We start from the raw sequence: 15,442 nt of genomic DNA, 5'->3' as shown, positions 1-15,442 counted from the left end.
CTTTTTCTGACACACTGAATCCATTGGGGGATCCAGTCTGCGGTCCTGTACAGATCAATGCACACTGCAGGCTGGCTTTAACGCCTCTGGCTTTATCGACCGTCTAGCACAATCCTGCAAAGCAGAGTGACCAGCCTACTAATTTCACGACAAAAATGTTGAATGTGCCTTATGACCTTCAGGTTCCACAGTGCTTTTCTCATGCTGTTCCGCAACATACATGAAGCAGCCTATGCGCCACCAGTGTTTTTTTTTTAATCATATCCGCGTGTATAACAGTGCAAGGCAGGAACAGCAGAGGATACTACGTGTTTCCTCACATCCACTCTATCTTGTAAGGTGCCCTGTCTGTCTCTGTTTGTCTCTTCTGTCTGTCTTTCTTTCGGTGTCGTTCATTAACTGACTTTCATCATCGACACCGTTTTATCCTGTGAATACGTCCTGCAAATGCGACGTTAACCAGAACACTGGTTTATTCCTTTAGTTTCTATGGCAGCCGTTGGGAGACCGTGACCAGTCCCTCGTTCCGAATGGATTCTGACAGCAGATGATGGCGTGACGTCACGTCACTAGGGCGACCAGGCTCCCCGCAGCACGTGTCAAGTATAAAAGCGGAAGACGACGCTTGAACTGCGCAGATACACTCAAGAAGCATCAGCAGTGAGGTAAGCCAAAACCGATTAACCTGGTATTGTTAGCCTTTGTGACTAATAGTTATTTTTTCTCATGCATCTGATCTGAAAGTCTACAAATGTTATGTATTTTTTTAAGCTTAACTTGAAACGTATCCTCTATCACGGAAGTGGCCATTCTGTAGACCGTGTATGGTTCACCATCCTACACTCAGGTTTGATAAAGTCGAATATATGTCCGTTTATAGTGGCGCAGAAGCTCAGTAGAAAGGCTGCAAGACGAGGGAGTGTTGTGGCGTCATGTTAATTTTTCTTGTAGCAGCTTGCACTATGAGCTAGCTACAGGAAGAGAAACGGGAGGATGGGAGGAGATGCGCCGTGGCCTCTTATCTGGAAGAGAGGCTGGGGTTGTGTAATATCCCCTTCCTCAGTCGTTGCGTTGCATCAACATTTCTTGAAAGCTCTAAAGCACTCAAATGCGAATTGAAATTTACATAAATAAACGTTTTAGATGTTCTAATTCATTCATAGGTAGCTAAGTGCTCTTCCCTAAAGCGGGTAACGTGACATTTGCAGCTTGTAATGCTGCATCTGCGGAAGTGGATTAGACTCCATGTTATGTAACCCCAGTGCAAAAATGTAGGTTATTCCGCGTTTATCACAGTAGAATATCAGTTTTATCAATCGCATGGTAAATAAATAATTAGCCACTGCTGTCGCAGTTGTGCTCTGAAGTGTCTTGTCATCGTTCTCGGGGTGAGTGAGTGCGCATGGATAAGCTACGTGCCTCCCCTGGTCTTCATCATGAAGAAGCCTGACGACGTGACGCCATTCAGAGATGAATCGTGGTCTCGCAATTACAGGAAGTATACACCGCGGTGGTGTGAAGAGAAAACGCAAAAAAATTAATAGCATGGGCTTCGTTGAATTTATTTGGCTTGGTGAAGCTTTAGTTTATTTGGCCTATTCTCTGAAGAGCAGAGATACGGCGCAGTGTCGCATGATTTTGCCGCAGTTTGACTTCAGACTCGACGAACCTGTTGATGCGGTCTGCAAATAGCCCTTAGTTTTTCTGAGACCAACGAGAGATTTAACGAGCACGGCCGTGTATCTCACACTCTTGTCTCCTTGTCGGAAACCATTATTGTAACACAAGTAAGATCGTACACATAATAATGTGATAGCGATTTTTGTCAGTTTTTTCCCCCACACTTTGCAGGTGTGGTCGCCATCGGGCCGATGCTGACTGATGAAGGTCACACAACAGTTAATGAAGGGCACTAAAGGCCCCGAACATCCGTGGTGATGCGAACCACAATTTTATTTTTGATTTTTTTTTTACCTTAAATGAATCGAAAAGTTCACATTGCTGTCACGGATATGGAGATACACATGTTAGCTTAGGCTTCCATTTACTGAAGGTCAAAAGTAGCAGCATCGTAGCATCTCCCAGAGCTGCTAGGAGCTAGCTTGCTCATGTTTCTGCGGCTTCAAGGCAGACGACAACATTTCCGTGGTTCTTTAATTTAATTAGATTTTTATTTACAAATTGTATGATTATCAGAACATTTCTTCAGGTTCATTTCTACACTCAACTTTAGTCTGAATGTTATGGTGAACATTTGAATATTATTCCAGTTTTCTCATATTGGTCTGCTTTATATTACTAACAATAAAACAGTGCGAGTTAGTAAAGGTTTACTACTATATAAAACTGGATGTGAGCTCCATGTTGAGCACATTGAAGCTGTTATCTAATTTTTGCCTTAATTACTCAGACAGTCATTCTGCTCTTATGTGCTTTAGATTAGGCTACAGGCATGTAAAATGTACTCATCTGTGACATATCTGCTGCCTTTCTGCTGAGCAAACGTCTGGTCAGTGATATTTAGCAGAACCAATAAGCAACATACAGGACATATTTAATGACAAGGACTAAATAGTGTTATTAAGGAGATACGGACAAACCTAATGGGCAATTTGCTATGAAGATGCTGTGAAGTCTTTATCGCTTTAACTGTAGATATGGATTAGATTGTCTTGCTAGCTATGGGAAGCACGTGGATTTACTTTTTTTATTCTAAGGCTTGCTGTCTGTATTAGTCAACAAGTCACCTCCTGTACTCATTTGAGTGGAGGGTTTTTACTTCTGATTCATGTGCTGCATCCTGCAGTTAGCAGATATTCATTGGTAAGTCAGTTTGCTATGAGACTAATTTACTTTCTTGAGTCATTCATTCTTTTTGAGGTGGCTGTGAGGTATTTCTGCATTAACTAAAGGTTTCCACTCTGTGGTGGTGTGGTTGGATGTGAGTTTCCTATTTGATCACCCAGCTACAGCTCTCCCATCAACCAGCCATCATGTCTACGTCATCATTGAGAGGGAAGGAACTCCAGAGTGACTCAGTACTCTGAGCCCAACTGTTACCAGTTTTAGGAAATGAAATGAGGTGCTTAACTGGGACACTAGTCGTAAAACAAGACAACTTGTCTTATTTCACAGCTGTTATATTCAAATGCAGATCAAGCATCATGTGAGGCAGCTCGGGCCATCACAGTCATGAAATATTGACACTTAATTCTTCTACAAATAATTTCCACCACTAATTTTAGATGAGCATTATTAGTGCCTTTAATCGCCACTTTTATCCTGCCAATCTGACAGTTTGTGTCCACCAAGTTATTGCCCCATATCATGTGACTTAAAACCAACAATTTGTAGACTTGGTCAGGTCCTTTAATTACAATCAGGCAACTGTGTAAAAAAAAAAAAAAAAAACACACAATAGAAAAGCAGAACTCCCAGTTAGCTGCATCCCAATTCTTTCTGATAAGATGTCTAACAGCTACACTGGCTCAAGCAGGACACAACCAGTGGTGCAGATTATGGGGTGGTGATGGACATTTGGGTGACTGGTTGATGGCAGCAAAGTGGCATTTTCTCAAGGACGACGTCATAGCAAAAGGAGGTTGGCAGGTATGCTGCTTGTAGGACATGTGACTCAAACTGTCTGTACTTTTTCAAGTTACCAAGAGGTAAGCAAGAGGAGAAATTGTCACCTAAGTGGATAGCCTGTCTGGCCCCTGGCCAGTCAACGCACTGCGGTGGAAAAACACTGGAGAGAAGGAGGGTGTGACCGAGGAATAGGAAGCTGGGGGAAGGTCTGAATAGGCAAGGACGCTGAAAGAAGGACGGCTGAAGGGGGGAGGGAGTTCAGAGTGGTGAGGTAAAGTAAGGAAATTTTCAATCAGTGTACGAACCGAGGCAAAGCAAAGAATAATAAAACTTCATTTTTTTAAGTTAGCTTCACCTGGCTAGAATATGGTGAATTCTCTGATGGGTCCTGTCTATATGTGAACCATCGCACAGTGAAGATCATTTTGATATTTTGACCCTAATTCTGCATGAGGGTTTGCAGAGAGTTGCTGCAGAACTCAAGGGGTCTAAACACTGCTGTCAGACTGTTGACAGATTTAAGAAGAATCTGTGTTATTTTTCTGTCGAAGAAAATGTTGGCAAAAGTAAAATGCTGTGTCATATCCCTCTCAGTTCTGAGACTTTACCACCTTATGCATCTGATAGTCTTTGTCCTTTTCTAGTAGACTGGTTACAGTGGACCTTCAAGTTCACCCTTACTGGTTACTCACATTGTTTTTCAGAGGAATGTAGGCCAGAGGGGGATGGGAGGTTGTGTTAAATCAAGGGGCTCAGACGTACAAAGAGTGGCAATGAAAAGAGCTGGAGGTCGCTGAATTTTAATGACTAGTTTGGAGATAATGGGATAGTAAGTGTGTGAAACACATGCAGCCAGAAAAGGGTGGCATAGATAGATGCTAAGGGAATCAGAAGGATGAACAGATGGATGAAAAACAGAAAAAAACAGATAAAGGTGACCAATTAGAAGCTCTGTGTGCACTCAATGGGTCCCTTATCAGAGCTTTCAGGGGAGGATGTAGTTGAACCACACATCCCCCACTTCAGTCTGATCTAGGCTTAGCTTATCCTTTTTCATAAGCTATTACTTTGGCTATGAATGTGTGGCTGTAGTGGCTCCTGTTTTTGCTTTTTTGGAGTAAATAGTACTAAAACCTCAATATGTGTTGTCTACACCTCGTGTAAAATCAGATCTGAACTTACCGATAACCAGAACCACCTAAGGAGTCATGTATTTACTCCTCATCTCTATCCCCACTTTTGAAATGACTGAACACACTTAAGTAAAGCTCTAAATGGCAGTATCGGTCCAGAAAAAGGAACCTTGCCAGGGCCACTATGTCTGGCTCACTGACTGCCTCTTCCTCTAACATTTTAATGAGTGTCAGCAGATTGCAGGCTGCCGTTAACAACGTGTTACCTCTCCACTCTCTCCTGCCCAGCACTGCCTCTGTGAGCCATGGCATGTCTGCACGAGTGCTTTCAGAGAGCGTGTGCTGAATACCAGACCAGGGCTGATAGAGTCTTCTGTTGTAAGATGAGGCCAGGCTTTGTGGTGCAGAGAAAGTAGAGCTGATGACTATAGAGCTGTCTAAATCTCTACAGCTTTGTTTAAAATTCTAGTTTTTTCTTGTTATGCTAATTATTTAGCTTACCTCTTGGGCTTTAACAAAAATGCACACACTGGATATGTCATGGCCACAAGTGTGCAACAAGATGAAGTCATTAAAGAGGCATAAACTCGTTATCAAACCAGTTCAATCACGTCAGTGTTCCATCCTCAATGCTGACACATGGCATCTGTCAGGTTCCCCAAGCTGCTTTATAGACCGGTGTAAGACAGTTCACCACAACCCTGGTCACGATTATCTTAGGTAATAGCAGTTACATGACTGATCCCCACAACTCATGAAAATGGATGGATGACTGATGTCGTCATGATTCTGATTAAAATCAACTCATAATTCAAAATTATTCTTGATTCGATGCAAAGCTCCTTAGTTTCAGTTCCTTCAAGTTCACTGTTTGCAGAATCAGCAGAAAATCGAAGAGGAGTAAATTGAATATAGGTTTTATGGAGTTAATTTATTACAATACAAATACTGACAGATGAGTAAATTAGTGGGCTGAAGCTATCCGTTTGGAGCAACAGGTCCTTCAGGATGAGGTGACAAGATTTCATTAATTGATTTCAGATTATTTTGTACTCTAAAAAATCTAATCTGGACTTCCAATCTCAACCTAGTTCACTCACAGTTAGTTGAGAAACAGCTTCCTGACCATTGAGTAACCATTGCAGCGTCCATTCTCTTTTTTTCTGCCCGTGATTGAACAATCACCAAACAGCTCCAAGGCAGCAGTAACAGAATGAATGGGGATGTTTCATCATGTACGTTGAAGGAGACTGAGGCATGCATACATTCTCCTGTCTCTAGTACTTGCCTTGGCACGTTACCCAAACATGAAACACTGAAAGTGCACCTCTGGTTTCACATGTCTGACATTCAGTCATATTTGTCTCAAGTGCCTCCACTTCTCTGTCCAGCAGACATTTATTTCTGCCTCCTTTAGAAAAGCAGAGTAGACCACTTTGCAGTATCATTTGTCAGGGGAGCAGCCATTTTGTTTGGGAACCCTGGGCAACTGGTCTGTGTAGAGAAAACTGAGAAGGCAGTATAGAGGAAGAGTGAAGGAGATGAATTATAGAGTAGGTGACTGGAGGAGGAGGAGGAGAGCTCAAAACAGACGGTCAATCAATGCTGACTATTGTGAACACAAATAATAGTTTAAAAAGAAATGTGAGAAACAGCGGCCATACCAGTCTCTTCCTCCATCTCCTTTGGTGACCTTGTGTCATGAATGCTAGCAACAGAACACAAAATGGCTGCTCTAACTTGAATTGAGAGCACAATATATCAGAGAAACAAGTCTACAACTCATAAAGTCCCAATGAGAAATCATCAGGTTGAAATCACCCAGGCTGGGAGAATGTTCAATGGATCAGTTTTGAACTTGCTGTGTAAATCTAATTTATCGTTGTTCAGGTAAAAGTGTGAGGTAGAGATGATGTTTCCTAATCTAGCTGCTCCGTTATTCTATTTAAAGTGCTCCCACAAAGCATTAAACCAGATTGGCAGTCTGTCCTACATACTCCCGTCGAGATACACCCTCACACAGACACACTCTCAACAGATTAGGAGATTAAAGTAGTTTAAAATGACAACCAGCAAGTTCCAAGGACAATCCAGGCTGCCCTTACCTGCTGCACCCGCGGCTGCCAAACAGACACACAAACATTATCAGCAAGGTGTCATCTCTGGTCACTTGGACGTATCTTGGACACATGTTACCGATCCTTGCAAAGCTGTATGACTTAAGCCACAAATGTATTTTGTTATCAGTCCAAAAATGAGTTGCAAATGGTCACATGGACTAGTATAGATTTAGTATGCTAAACAGGAACTTACAGAACAGAAGTAAAACAGAAAGAAATTAAGAAGAGGAGACGGAACAGTTTCGTCTTTGTTTTTTACATTTCTGTTGTGTCAAATGATCAGAAAAAACAAGAAAATAAATACATTTTCTATAAAGTTTGTTGTCTTTCCATACAAATCAGACCATGCAATAGTAACATAGTGACACCGAAAGGCCCATTTTGAGCCAGGACAGAGCCGAAAAGACAGGAAGGAAAGGAGTTTTTTTTTTTAACCAGCAGCCATGGATCTGATATGAAAAGAATAGGGGAAACAGGTCACATATTTGGATCACAGCCAGGCCTCCCCTCAACTCAGCTGGCAAACAAGTCTCTGACAAGTCTCTACTGAGTTACATACCAACTGCTTTCTCTCACCCTTCTTACGCCTTTGTTTTCTAAACATGTCCTCGCATGGGGCAGCGCCCTACCTCTGCAGCACATCTCTAAGATACACAATATGACTGCCTGTAATTTTCCCTGACAGTGTTCAGTATCCCACACCTCTGTGTTTTTCTTCCCTTAGTGCTGATGCATTGCACTGGATGTCCGTAACACAGAGCATTTTCACATGCATTCTTTTCTATTTTCGGTCACTTTTCTCTGCACACCATTGTTAAACAGGTCGATGATGAAACATACACGATTAAACGATATAGAGGAGGAGCAGAGGAGGGAAACCTATTGACAGGCTTCATGTTAGAAAGCTGAATAATCAGTAAATTATTAGCATAGTTGGAATGCACAATAGTGGGTTTGAGTGTCCTGTTGTGGAAGTAACATCTTCACAGATGAGGGGAAAATATTTACATACATAATGCAAAGCTTTTCAGATGTGTACAGACACTGTATCTCTGTCTATGGAACATTTTCAAGCACAATTTTAGTCAGGAATGTATGGTTTCTTCGTAGATTTCTTTAAAATTATATTACATTTTGATCCATTTCTCCCTGATAAACAGATATTAATAGATCTTAAGTGGTTCCTTGAGTCTAAAGTTTCATACTTAAGAGGCAGAATGAACATTGTATAAATGTTACTGTCTATTGTCTTGACTTTTTGCATTTTATTTTATTTTCATTCTCATATATCTTAACTAATCTAAATAAAGCTTTGGTACCTCATATTGCTTTATAGTTTCCCTCACACCAAGCATATACACATCAAAGTCAAGTAGTTTACATAGAGTAGTCGCTGTCTTTCTAATAACTGGTATCTTTTCATCTCCAGGTAACTCCGCTCCCCTTAAGCAGCAGCAGCCATGTCAGACCTCTGTGTTGGAATTAATGGGTGAGTGTGACCCACACTTGTGTTTCAGAAACAGGATTGATGTGTCTGTGTGTTCGGGGATGGGCAGAGCTTTGTGCTACTCTTCAGTAAAGCAGGAGACTCTAAATACAGTCAAAGTCTAATTATGACATAAAAGCTCATGTTATTCGTTACCTATTGGTGTTTTAAGTGCATTCACTCATTTCCAGCTCTTCATCGCACAAGTTCGGCATGTTGATTTGTTCATTTTCATTCCATGTATTTTATGAGATAAATTGCGACCCATGACAGAGGCAACACTTCCTGAAGCTCATTTGCTTGACGCTGACCTTCGAGAAGCCATCTTCAGTCATGTTTCTAGTTCTGTTGCTTATATTTTGATGTATCAAATCAGAGGAGATACCTGAAATAGCACATTTTAGTTTGGTTGATGTGATCAACTTTTTTGAACAAGGAGGTGGTTTGTTTGATGGGAGCTGCAACTACTTTGCTGATAAGTTCTGTCCATAAGTCAAGTTTGGTCAACTTTTAACTCACACGAGTGAGCACATAAATGATGGACTGCATCCACATCCAAAGAGGATAAACATGGTCGATATTAGCTGGCATGAAAGAATAATTACAGTGCAGCCAAGTGAAGAAACGGCACAATTCAGCCGTGTTTAGTCACTCCTAAGCAGTTAATAGAAACATATCAAACGTGCATTTTCTTTTCTGAAAAATTTTGAAATTCTCTTCAAATTCCCCTGACAGTATGATGGAAACACAGCTGGTGAAACAAGCAGGGGAATTAAAAAAGAAAAAAAACATCTCCTATCGTTGGGAAAAAAACTATAGTTGGTCCATTAGATTCTTTTAGAAGATTCATGCAGGGTCCCAGAGGGGGTTCGACATCCTGAGGAAATTTCTCAGCTGCTCCCAAATCAGCTATAATGAATCTTTATCGCTGTCTTTGTATCTACAGATTCGGTCGTATTGGCCGTCTCGTTCTGAGGGCATGCCTGGAGAAAGGCATCAAAGTTGTGGCCATCAATGACCCCTTCATTGACTTGCAGTACATGGTGAGAATATCACAGCATATAGCTTATAAGCTAACCCTTACACACACTTCAAGGTGATTTTTACCAATATATGAATATACCTCTCCACAGTAACCCATCAGTTCTCTTCCTCCTCTAGGTCTACATGTTCAAGTATGACTCCACTCACGGCCGTTACCATGGTGAGGTCTCAAACGACAATGGCAAGCTAGTCGTCGATGGCAACCCCATCTCTGTCTTCCAGTGGTAAGTGCTAATAGGTAGTGGCTGTGAGGAATTATAAGACTCAAGCTATAAAAACAAACCCCTCAAAAAATGGCCGGTGATTCATGAGCAATGTCTTTATCAAGTGCAGTACAACCTTCTTAGAAGAAGAAAAAAATAGAGAGAGAGCTCTGGAGAAGTTATGTATGAACTTGACATTCTTATCTATTTGTTATATTCATAAGATGAGACTTTGTGCCAGTTTGACCGGCTGGTCTTCTGTGATCAGAGTGAATTCCTGGCAGTGGATCGGGACTCAGTGCTTCCCAGGGCTTCACTCAAATAACTAACCCCACCACCCTCTGCCCCAGCTGTTGTTTTAGTCCATTGTATGATACGGTCTCAGCTCTGGAAATGGCAATATCAGCAAAAAAGATAGTTGTAGAGGAGACATTCCAGCACTGAGCACTGCATGTCAGTTTGCATACCAAGGCTCTGCACTCTCATTTCGAAAGTGCAGGATGTACTTTTCTCACAATAGTAGCAACAACACTGATCCTTTTTCTTGAATTATATGTGGTTAACTCACTTTCCGTGTTGCCTGCACTGACACTCTCTTTTTTTTTTTGGTTAGTATGAAGCCAGCTGAGATCCCCTGGGGCAGCGTTGGGGCCAAATACGTCGTTGAGTCCACCGGAGTGTTCCTCAGTGTGGAAAAAGCCTCTGTATGTGTACACACATGCAGCACATTCAGCTTGCCAGATAGTCCTGTTTCTGACCTGTGCTCGTTCTCTGTTCCAAACCCAGTTTCACATCCAGGGCGGCGCACAGCGTGTGGTTGTGTCTGCTCCCTCACCCGACGCTCCAATGTTTGTCATGGGAGTTAACGAGGACAAATACGACCCCTCCTCCATGACCATCGTCAGGTAACGTTTCTTTGATTTTGGCACGCAGTTTGTTTTATAAAAGTAAAGTCTAGTAGAGTTTGATAGCAGCATGCTTGTCTTTATATTTCCAGTAATGCCTCCTGTACCACCAACTGCCTGGCCCCTCTGGCTAAAGTCATCCACGATAACTTCGGCATCGAAGAGGCTCTCATGGTAAGTCACAGTTAAGCTGTACAGTATCCAAAGTGCTAGAATTACTATAAGTATTGATGTTTAACACTGTATGACCCTCCACTCTGTAGACTACAGTCCACGCATACACAGCCACCCAGAAGACAGTGGACGGCCCCAGCGCAAAGGCCTGGCGTGATGGCCGCGGTGCCCACCAGAACATCATTCCAGCTTCCACTGGTGCTGCCAAGGCAGTGGGCAAAGTCATCCCTGAACTCAATGGGTACATATTTATCTTCAGCCTTATATTGCGTGCACTGTAGCTATTTCTGTAGCTGACCAAAATTTCAACTAGTCTATTTTGTCTTTTCTCTCTTATCTTTTTAGCAAGCTGACAGGAATGGCGTTCAGGGTGCCAGTGGCTGATGTGTCAGTGGTGGACCTGACATGCCGTCTGTCCAAGCCTGCATCCTATGGTGAGATTAAGGAGGCCGTCAAGAAGGCTGCACATGGACCCATGAAGGGAGTGCTGGGTTACACTGAGGACCAGGTATTTGATCTGTACTGTAACATCATTAAATTACTGGAAAGTATGACTGCTTTGAAAGCACAAATGTCTATTTTCCGATCTGCAATGCGCTGCCTACGTTATTGATATTTAACTTGCATTCTGCTCTGTATTCTGAAGGTGGTGTCATCTGACTTCATTGGTGACAGTCACTCCTCCATCTTCGACGCCGGCGCAGGCATCTCCCTCAACGACAACTTTGTCAAGCTCATTTCCTGGTGAGTTCTCAAATGTCTTTTCCAGCCCCAACCTTTATAAGCAGGGAAAGTAAAAAAAAAACACAAATTTTCCAAACGCACTTGATTCCTAATTTTTCTTTCTTTGTCTCTCTCAGGTATGATAATGAGTATGGCTACAGTAACCGTGTTGCTGACCTGCTGCTGTACATGCACTCCAAGGAGTAGACACTTCCTGCCCAGAGAGGAAGTCTGGAAAGGGACCACCCCCAACCACCCTCTACCCCTCCCTTCTCTTTTACACACATGCCCCAACCATAGCCAAGTCATAGCATCATGGCCCTTAGCTCTACTACAGTATGTGTAGGCAGCAGCAGTGTGTTTGAGTGTTCTGAGTTCATCCGTCTTTTCCTTTAATGACAAGGCGACCAGTCGGTGAAAGTATTTGTGTCCGTGTGTCCCCTCTCCACCTCTCACTGCCACTTTAGATGTGTCGTTATGGCTGATTACTATGGTAACTACTGTATCCATCTCACTGTTGGTGTGTCTTAAAAGCTTAATCACCAGTGAAAGGAGGAAGCTGAGAGAAAGACCTATTGTAACTCTGCTTAAGAATAATGAGACAAAGAAATAAAACTTGAAAAAACCTCAAGCTCCGGTTATCCTTTTTCATTTTCTTAATGAACCAAAAGTGATATATATGGTATTATATATAGTTTTTTTTCATCAAGTGATTTTTTTTTAAAGAAATCTTCCTTCATGTCACGAGCACGATGATAATGCCAGGACTAATCTTCTTCTTGCTTAGATAAGGCAATATCTATCTGGATAAGGCCATGCAGCGGCCCGAGGCTCCACTCATTAATAAAAGATCCTTGGGAAAATGAATGGAACTCTGAATGGAAATAAATGTTGTGAACTTGCATTAGCTTAATAAACAATACCACAGTAAATGTATGCTGTAATAATGGTGGTCCAACAAAATATTAGTGACTTTGTTTCGGGCAGTGTGTTTCAACTAAATGCCTGTTTCACTGATACCTGCTTAGCTGTATGAAATATTGACTTCCAATACAATGAAGGTAAGAGAGTAAACAAATAATGTGGTTGAGTAATCTCTGAACATTGAATAATTGGATGCAACAAAAGTCAGTCCACCTTTCATTATTAGGAATCCAAGACGTGCCAATACTTTGTGTGTCCAATGCAATATTTCAGGACAGATTTTATCCCTTTCTGCATGGAGTCTACCAATATTGGATAAGTTTACAGAGGGATGCTCTGCCCTTTTTACAGCTCCTCTTGTGCAAGTAGTGGACTGTGGTAGTGACATTGTTGCTTGTTCTTCCCCTCCTGTAGGTGCTGCAACTGTGGCTCATCTGATTGTTAGCTGGTCTTTTTCCCTTCCACCTGCATAGACTCACAGCAGCTCTTATATGTCTGGAGCCTTGATGCAAACACACAGATAAAAAAAAAGCCAAAAAGTTCCAAAACGGAGAGGTTTGTTGATCACAAAGTATTTTTTGGTCATACTCATTCATCTGGTGGGGTAGAAATCACAAGTGTGGCCAGTTATAATTCAGTAATCACGATTAATCACATTTTCTGATGTTGGTCACATGTGAGTTGAGTTTAGCCAAGTTAAATATCTACTTTGGAGCAGTTTTTCTATTCAGTTTTTTTTTCTTTTGTTAATAAGCAACAGTAGTTAGCACCGTTGACTCACAGCATGATGGTTCCTAGTTTGAATGTTTCTCCCCTTTGCCTGTGTGGCTTTTCTGCACGGTCCAAAGACATACATGTTAGGCTCATTGCTGAGTCTGAACTGGCTGTTGTTGAAAACAAACCCGAACCGAACAGATTAGGTGTATATGATGGATAGATCTTCATTAGAGGAAATATTCCACATGGCAGCTAAGAAAGAAATTGCAAACACTTAATGATTATGTAATTTGTAATCATCTATCATCAACGCATGGCTACACTGGTGTGTTCCCTTTCCTCTTGTGTACTGTATGTTCACATGAGGGCGTAGCAGTAGGTGATATAGCTTAAGATGAAATAGTTAGTGGACCATGGAGGAAACTGATTCTGCACAACTGAATGTGGCTGAAAATGAAGATTTATTGTCATACATTTCTAAAACCTCTTGTGTTTTTAGTGATTTTATTTGTAAATTGCTTGAAAAGCTTCCTGTATGAGGAATTTGAAGTTGAATCATATGGTGGTGGGACAAACAGAATCAGTCTACTGAAGCCCTTCCTCCGCCATGTTGACCTCTCTTCAGAGGATGGATGAAATCATGGCAGAGAAACTTTGAAGCCACCTGCTGTCCATTTGTGGTACTACAGCATGTCGCTATTCAGAATAGAAGTTGCAGAGCACACTACTAGAAGAAATCTAGAGAAAAAAATATCAGCAGAGTATCACCATCCTGTGGGGAGGAGAGGAGGTGATGCCCTATGGGACTTAATACAGCTGATTACCACAGCAAAAAATAATTACACGCTCAGTTATAATACCAACTACAAGAGCTTAGAGCCCATCTGATTATTGGCTTTACCCAGAAGAAGCCACACCATTCATGTGTGTACTTGTGAGGACACCTAAAGAAAGAGCCCAACTCAGAGACATCAGCAGCAGCAGCTTATTTACCTCTATCACTGTTAACACCACACATCCTACACACTGCATACCAAACATACAAAGAGAAAAACGAAGACCTGTCTTGTAACCATGGAAACACTTTCACAAGTGCATCTGTAGAGATTTTTAGAAAATGGCAGCAGCAAGATGGATCTTTAAACAACATCTTCACTCCCAGATACAGTATGTGTCCTGCTCGGTCTCGGCCTCACTACGCCTCCTTCACATAGCCTGAAATCTGACAAAAGCACAGCTGTGTTGTGAGTGATCCAATGTTACCCAGATCTTTGTGGCCAGTCTCTGCATTGATGAAGTGGAAAAAGATAGCACCAAACTTCTACTGAAGAAGAGAAAAACATCTTAGTATTGGTTCAGATTTGGATCAGATTCAAAAAAGAAGCCTTCATATATCATGTCAGCTCTGTGGACAACAGCACCAAGTTAAAAAGGGAGGATCTCATTGAAAACACCTATTGCCTCCTTGATCATCCCATAAATTTGTTTGACCTTAATCACAGGTTAGTCTTACAAGTAAATCAGCAGCAAGTTTGGCTAATACTTGTAAACACATAACCATACATGTGACAAATAAAGAATGTTGAACTCTTGAGTTCTGAGTAGTAACCTGAAAGGTGAAACACCTGGGACTCCATACCAGTCAGAAGTGAGGAGTCGGCTCAGAAGAGAAATTAAACTCTGATTGCATGTGGTCCGGATTCTGACTGAGTCTTCCTGCAGTAGCATAAAAAAAACAGCAGGTGACTCCCCAGGTTTTCTGAAAATACTTCATCCATCCTCTACAGGAGAGCAAACATGAAAGAGACGTGGAAGGGAATCAGTTCAAATGTGTTCTGTTACAGCTTTGAGAATTTCTTTGACCTGCATGGCTGAAAATTCGTCTCTGCTTTCCACAAAGAGCACAGATAATGTAAGCCCTGCATTGTGATCACACTGGTTACTTATTGTGATATAATCAATTTGCTGGAAATAGATCTAATCAAATGACATTTACTCTCCGAACACAACTGTTCTCAGGTACATGCATGAGAAAACTCAAATGAATTGGCGACATCGAATGTAACTTATTTAGAATTTTGAGAAAAACATTATTTTAATTTTGTACATTCCAATGAAATATTATATGTTATGTCTATTTCCCCCATTCATAAACATAGTTGTCAGTACTGGTTATAATCCCTGCATTTTTTTGTCAGTTGATGTTCATTTTCACTGACCAGAGTTTTATTCTTGCCAGCTTTAGAGCTGTTGTTTTATAACAACAACTGTTGGAATTTTTTACACCTCCACCTTCAGCTGTTTCTTTTCTCAGTGGATAATTTCTCAGTGCCACTGGCCACGATCACTGTCCACATAGGACAAGCAACAATGAGAAGTGTTTATAAAAGATGTAAGAGCCATCAGAGACTTTGAATGTCCATGT

General features: G+C 41.5%; 1 protein-coding gene across 1 annotated transcript; it reads left to right on the top strand.

Moving 5' to 3' along the window:
- Nucleotides 1-584: 584 nt before the first annotated feature.
- On the top strand, nucleotides 585-12,007 carry gapdhs (glyceraldehyde-3-phosphate dehydrogenase, spermatogenic). Its single transcript, XM_072394729.1, has 11 exons — nucleotides 585-665; nucleotides 8,271-8,330; nucleotides 9,274-9,370; nucleotides 9,489-9,595; nucleotides 10,188-10,278; nucleotides 10,361-10,479; nucleotides 10,572-10,653; nucleotides 10,743-10,894; nucleotides 10,999-11,161; nucleotides 11,300-11,397; nucleotides 11,514-12,007. Exons 2-11 carry the CDS (start codon nucleotides 8,302-8,304, stop codon nucleotides 11,581-11,583), a joined length of 1,008 nt encoding a protein of 335 aa, XP_072250830.1. The 5' UTR covers nucleotides 585-665; nucleotides 8,271-8,301; the 3' UTR covers nucleotides 11,584-12,007.
- The last annotated feature ends 3,435 nt before the right edge of the window (nucleotides 12,008-15,442 follow it).

This window comes from Leuresthes tenuis, unplaced genomic scaffold (assembly GCF_036924035.1).
Source record: "Leuresthes tenuis unplaced genomic scaffold, fLeuTen1.0.hap1 SCAF_10, whole genome shotgun sequence".
Classification (NCBI taxonomy): Eukaryota; Metazoa; Chordata; class Actinopteri; order Atheriniformes; family Atherinopsidae; genus Leuresthes; species Leuresthes tenuis.
The sequence above is the reverse complement of the archived record's forward strand: the minus strand, read 5'-3'. Positions and strand labels throughout refer to the sequence as shown.

What these genes read in the sequence shown, in the direction of transcription:
- gapdhs (XM_072394729.1), top strand. Translation starts at nt 8,302, where the DNA reads ATGTCAGACCTCTGTGTTGGAATTAATGG. An exon ending in CTCTGTGTTGGAATTAATGG is followed by an intron (nt 8,331 to 9,273) that starts GTGAGTGTGACC and finishes TTGTATCTACAG; the next exon opens with ATTCGGTCGTATTGGCCGTC. An exon ending in GCATCGAAGAGGCTCTCATG is followed by an intron (nt 10,654 to 10,742) that starts GTAAGTCACAGT and finishes TCCACTCTGTAG; the next exon opens with ACTACAGTCCACGCATACAC.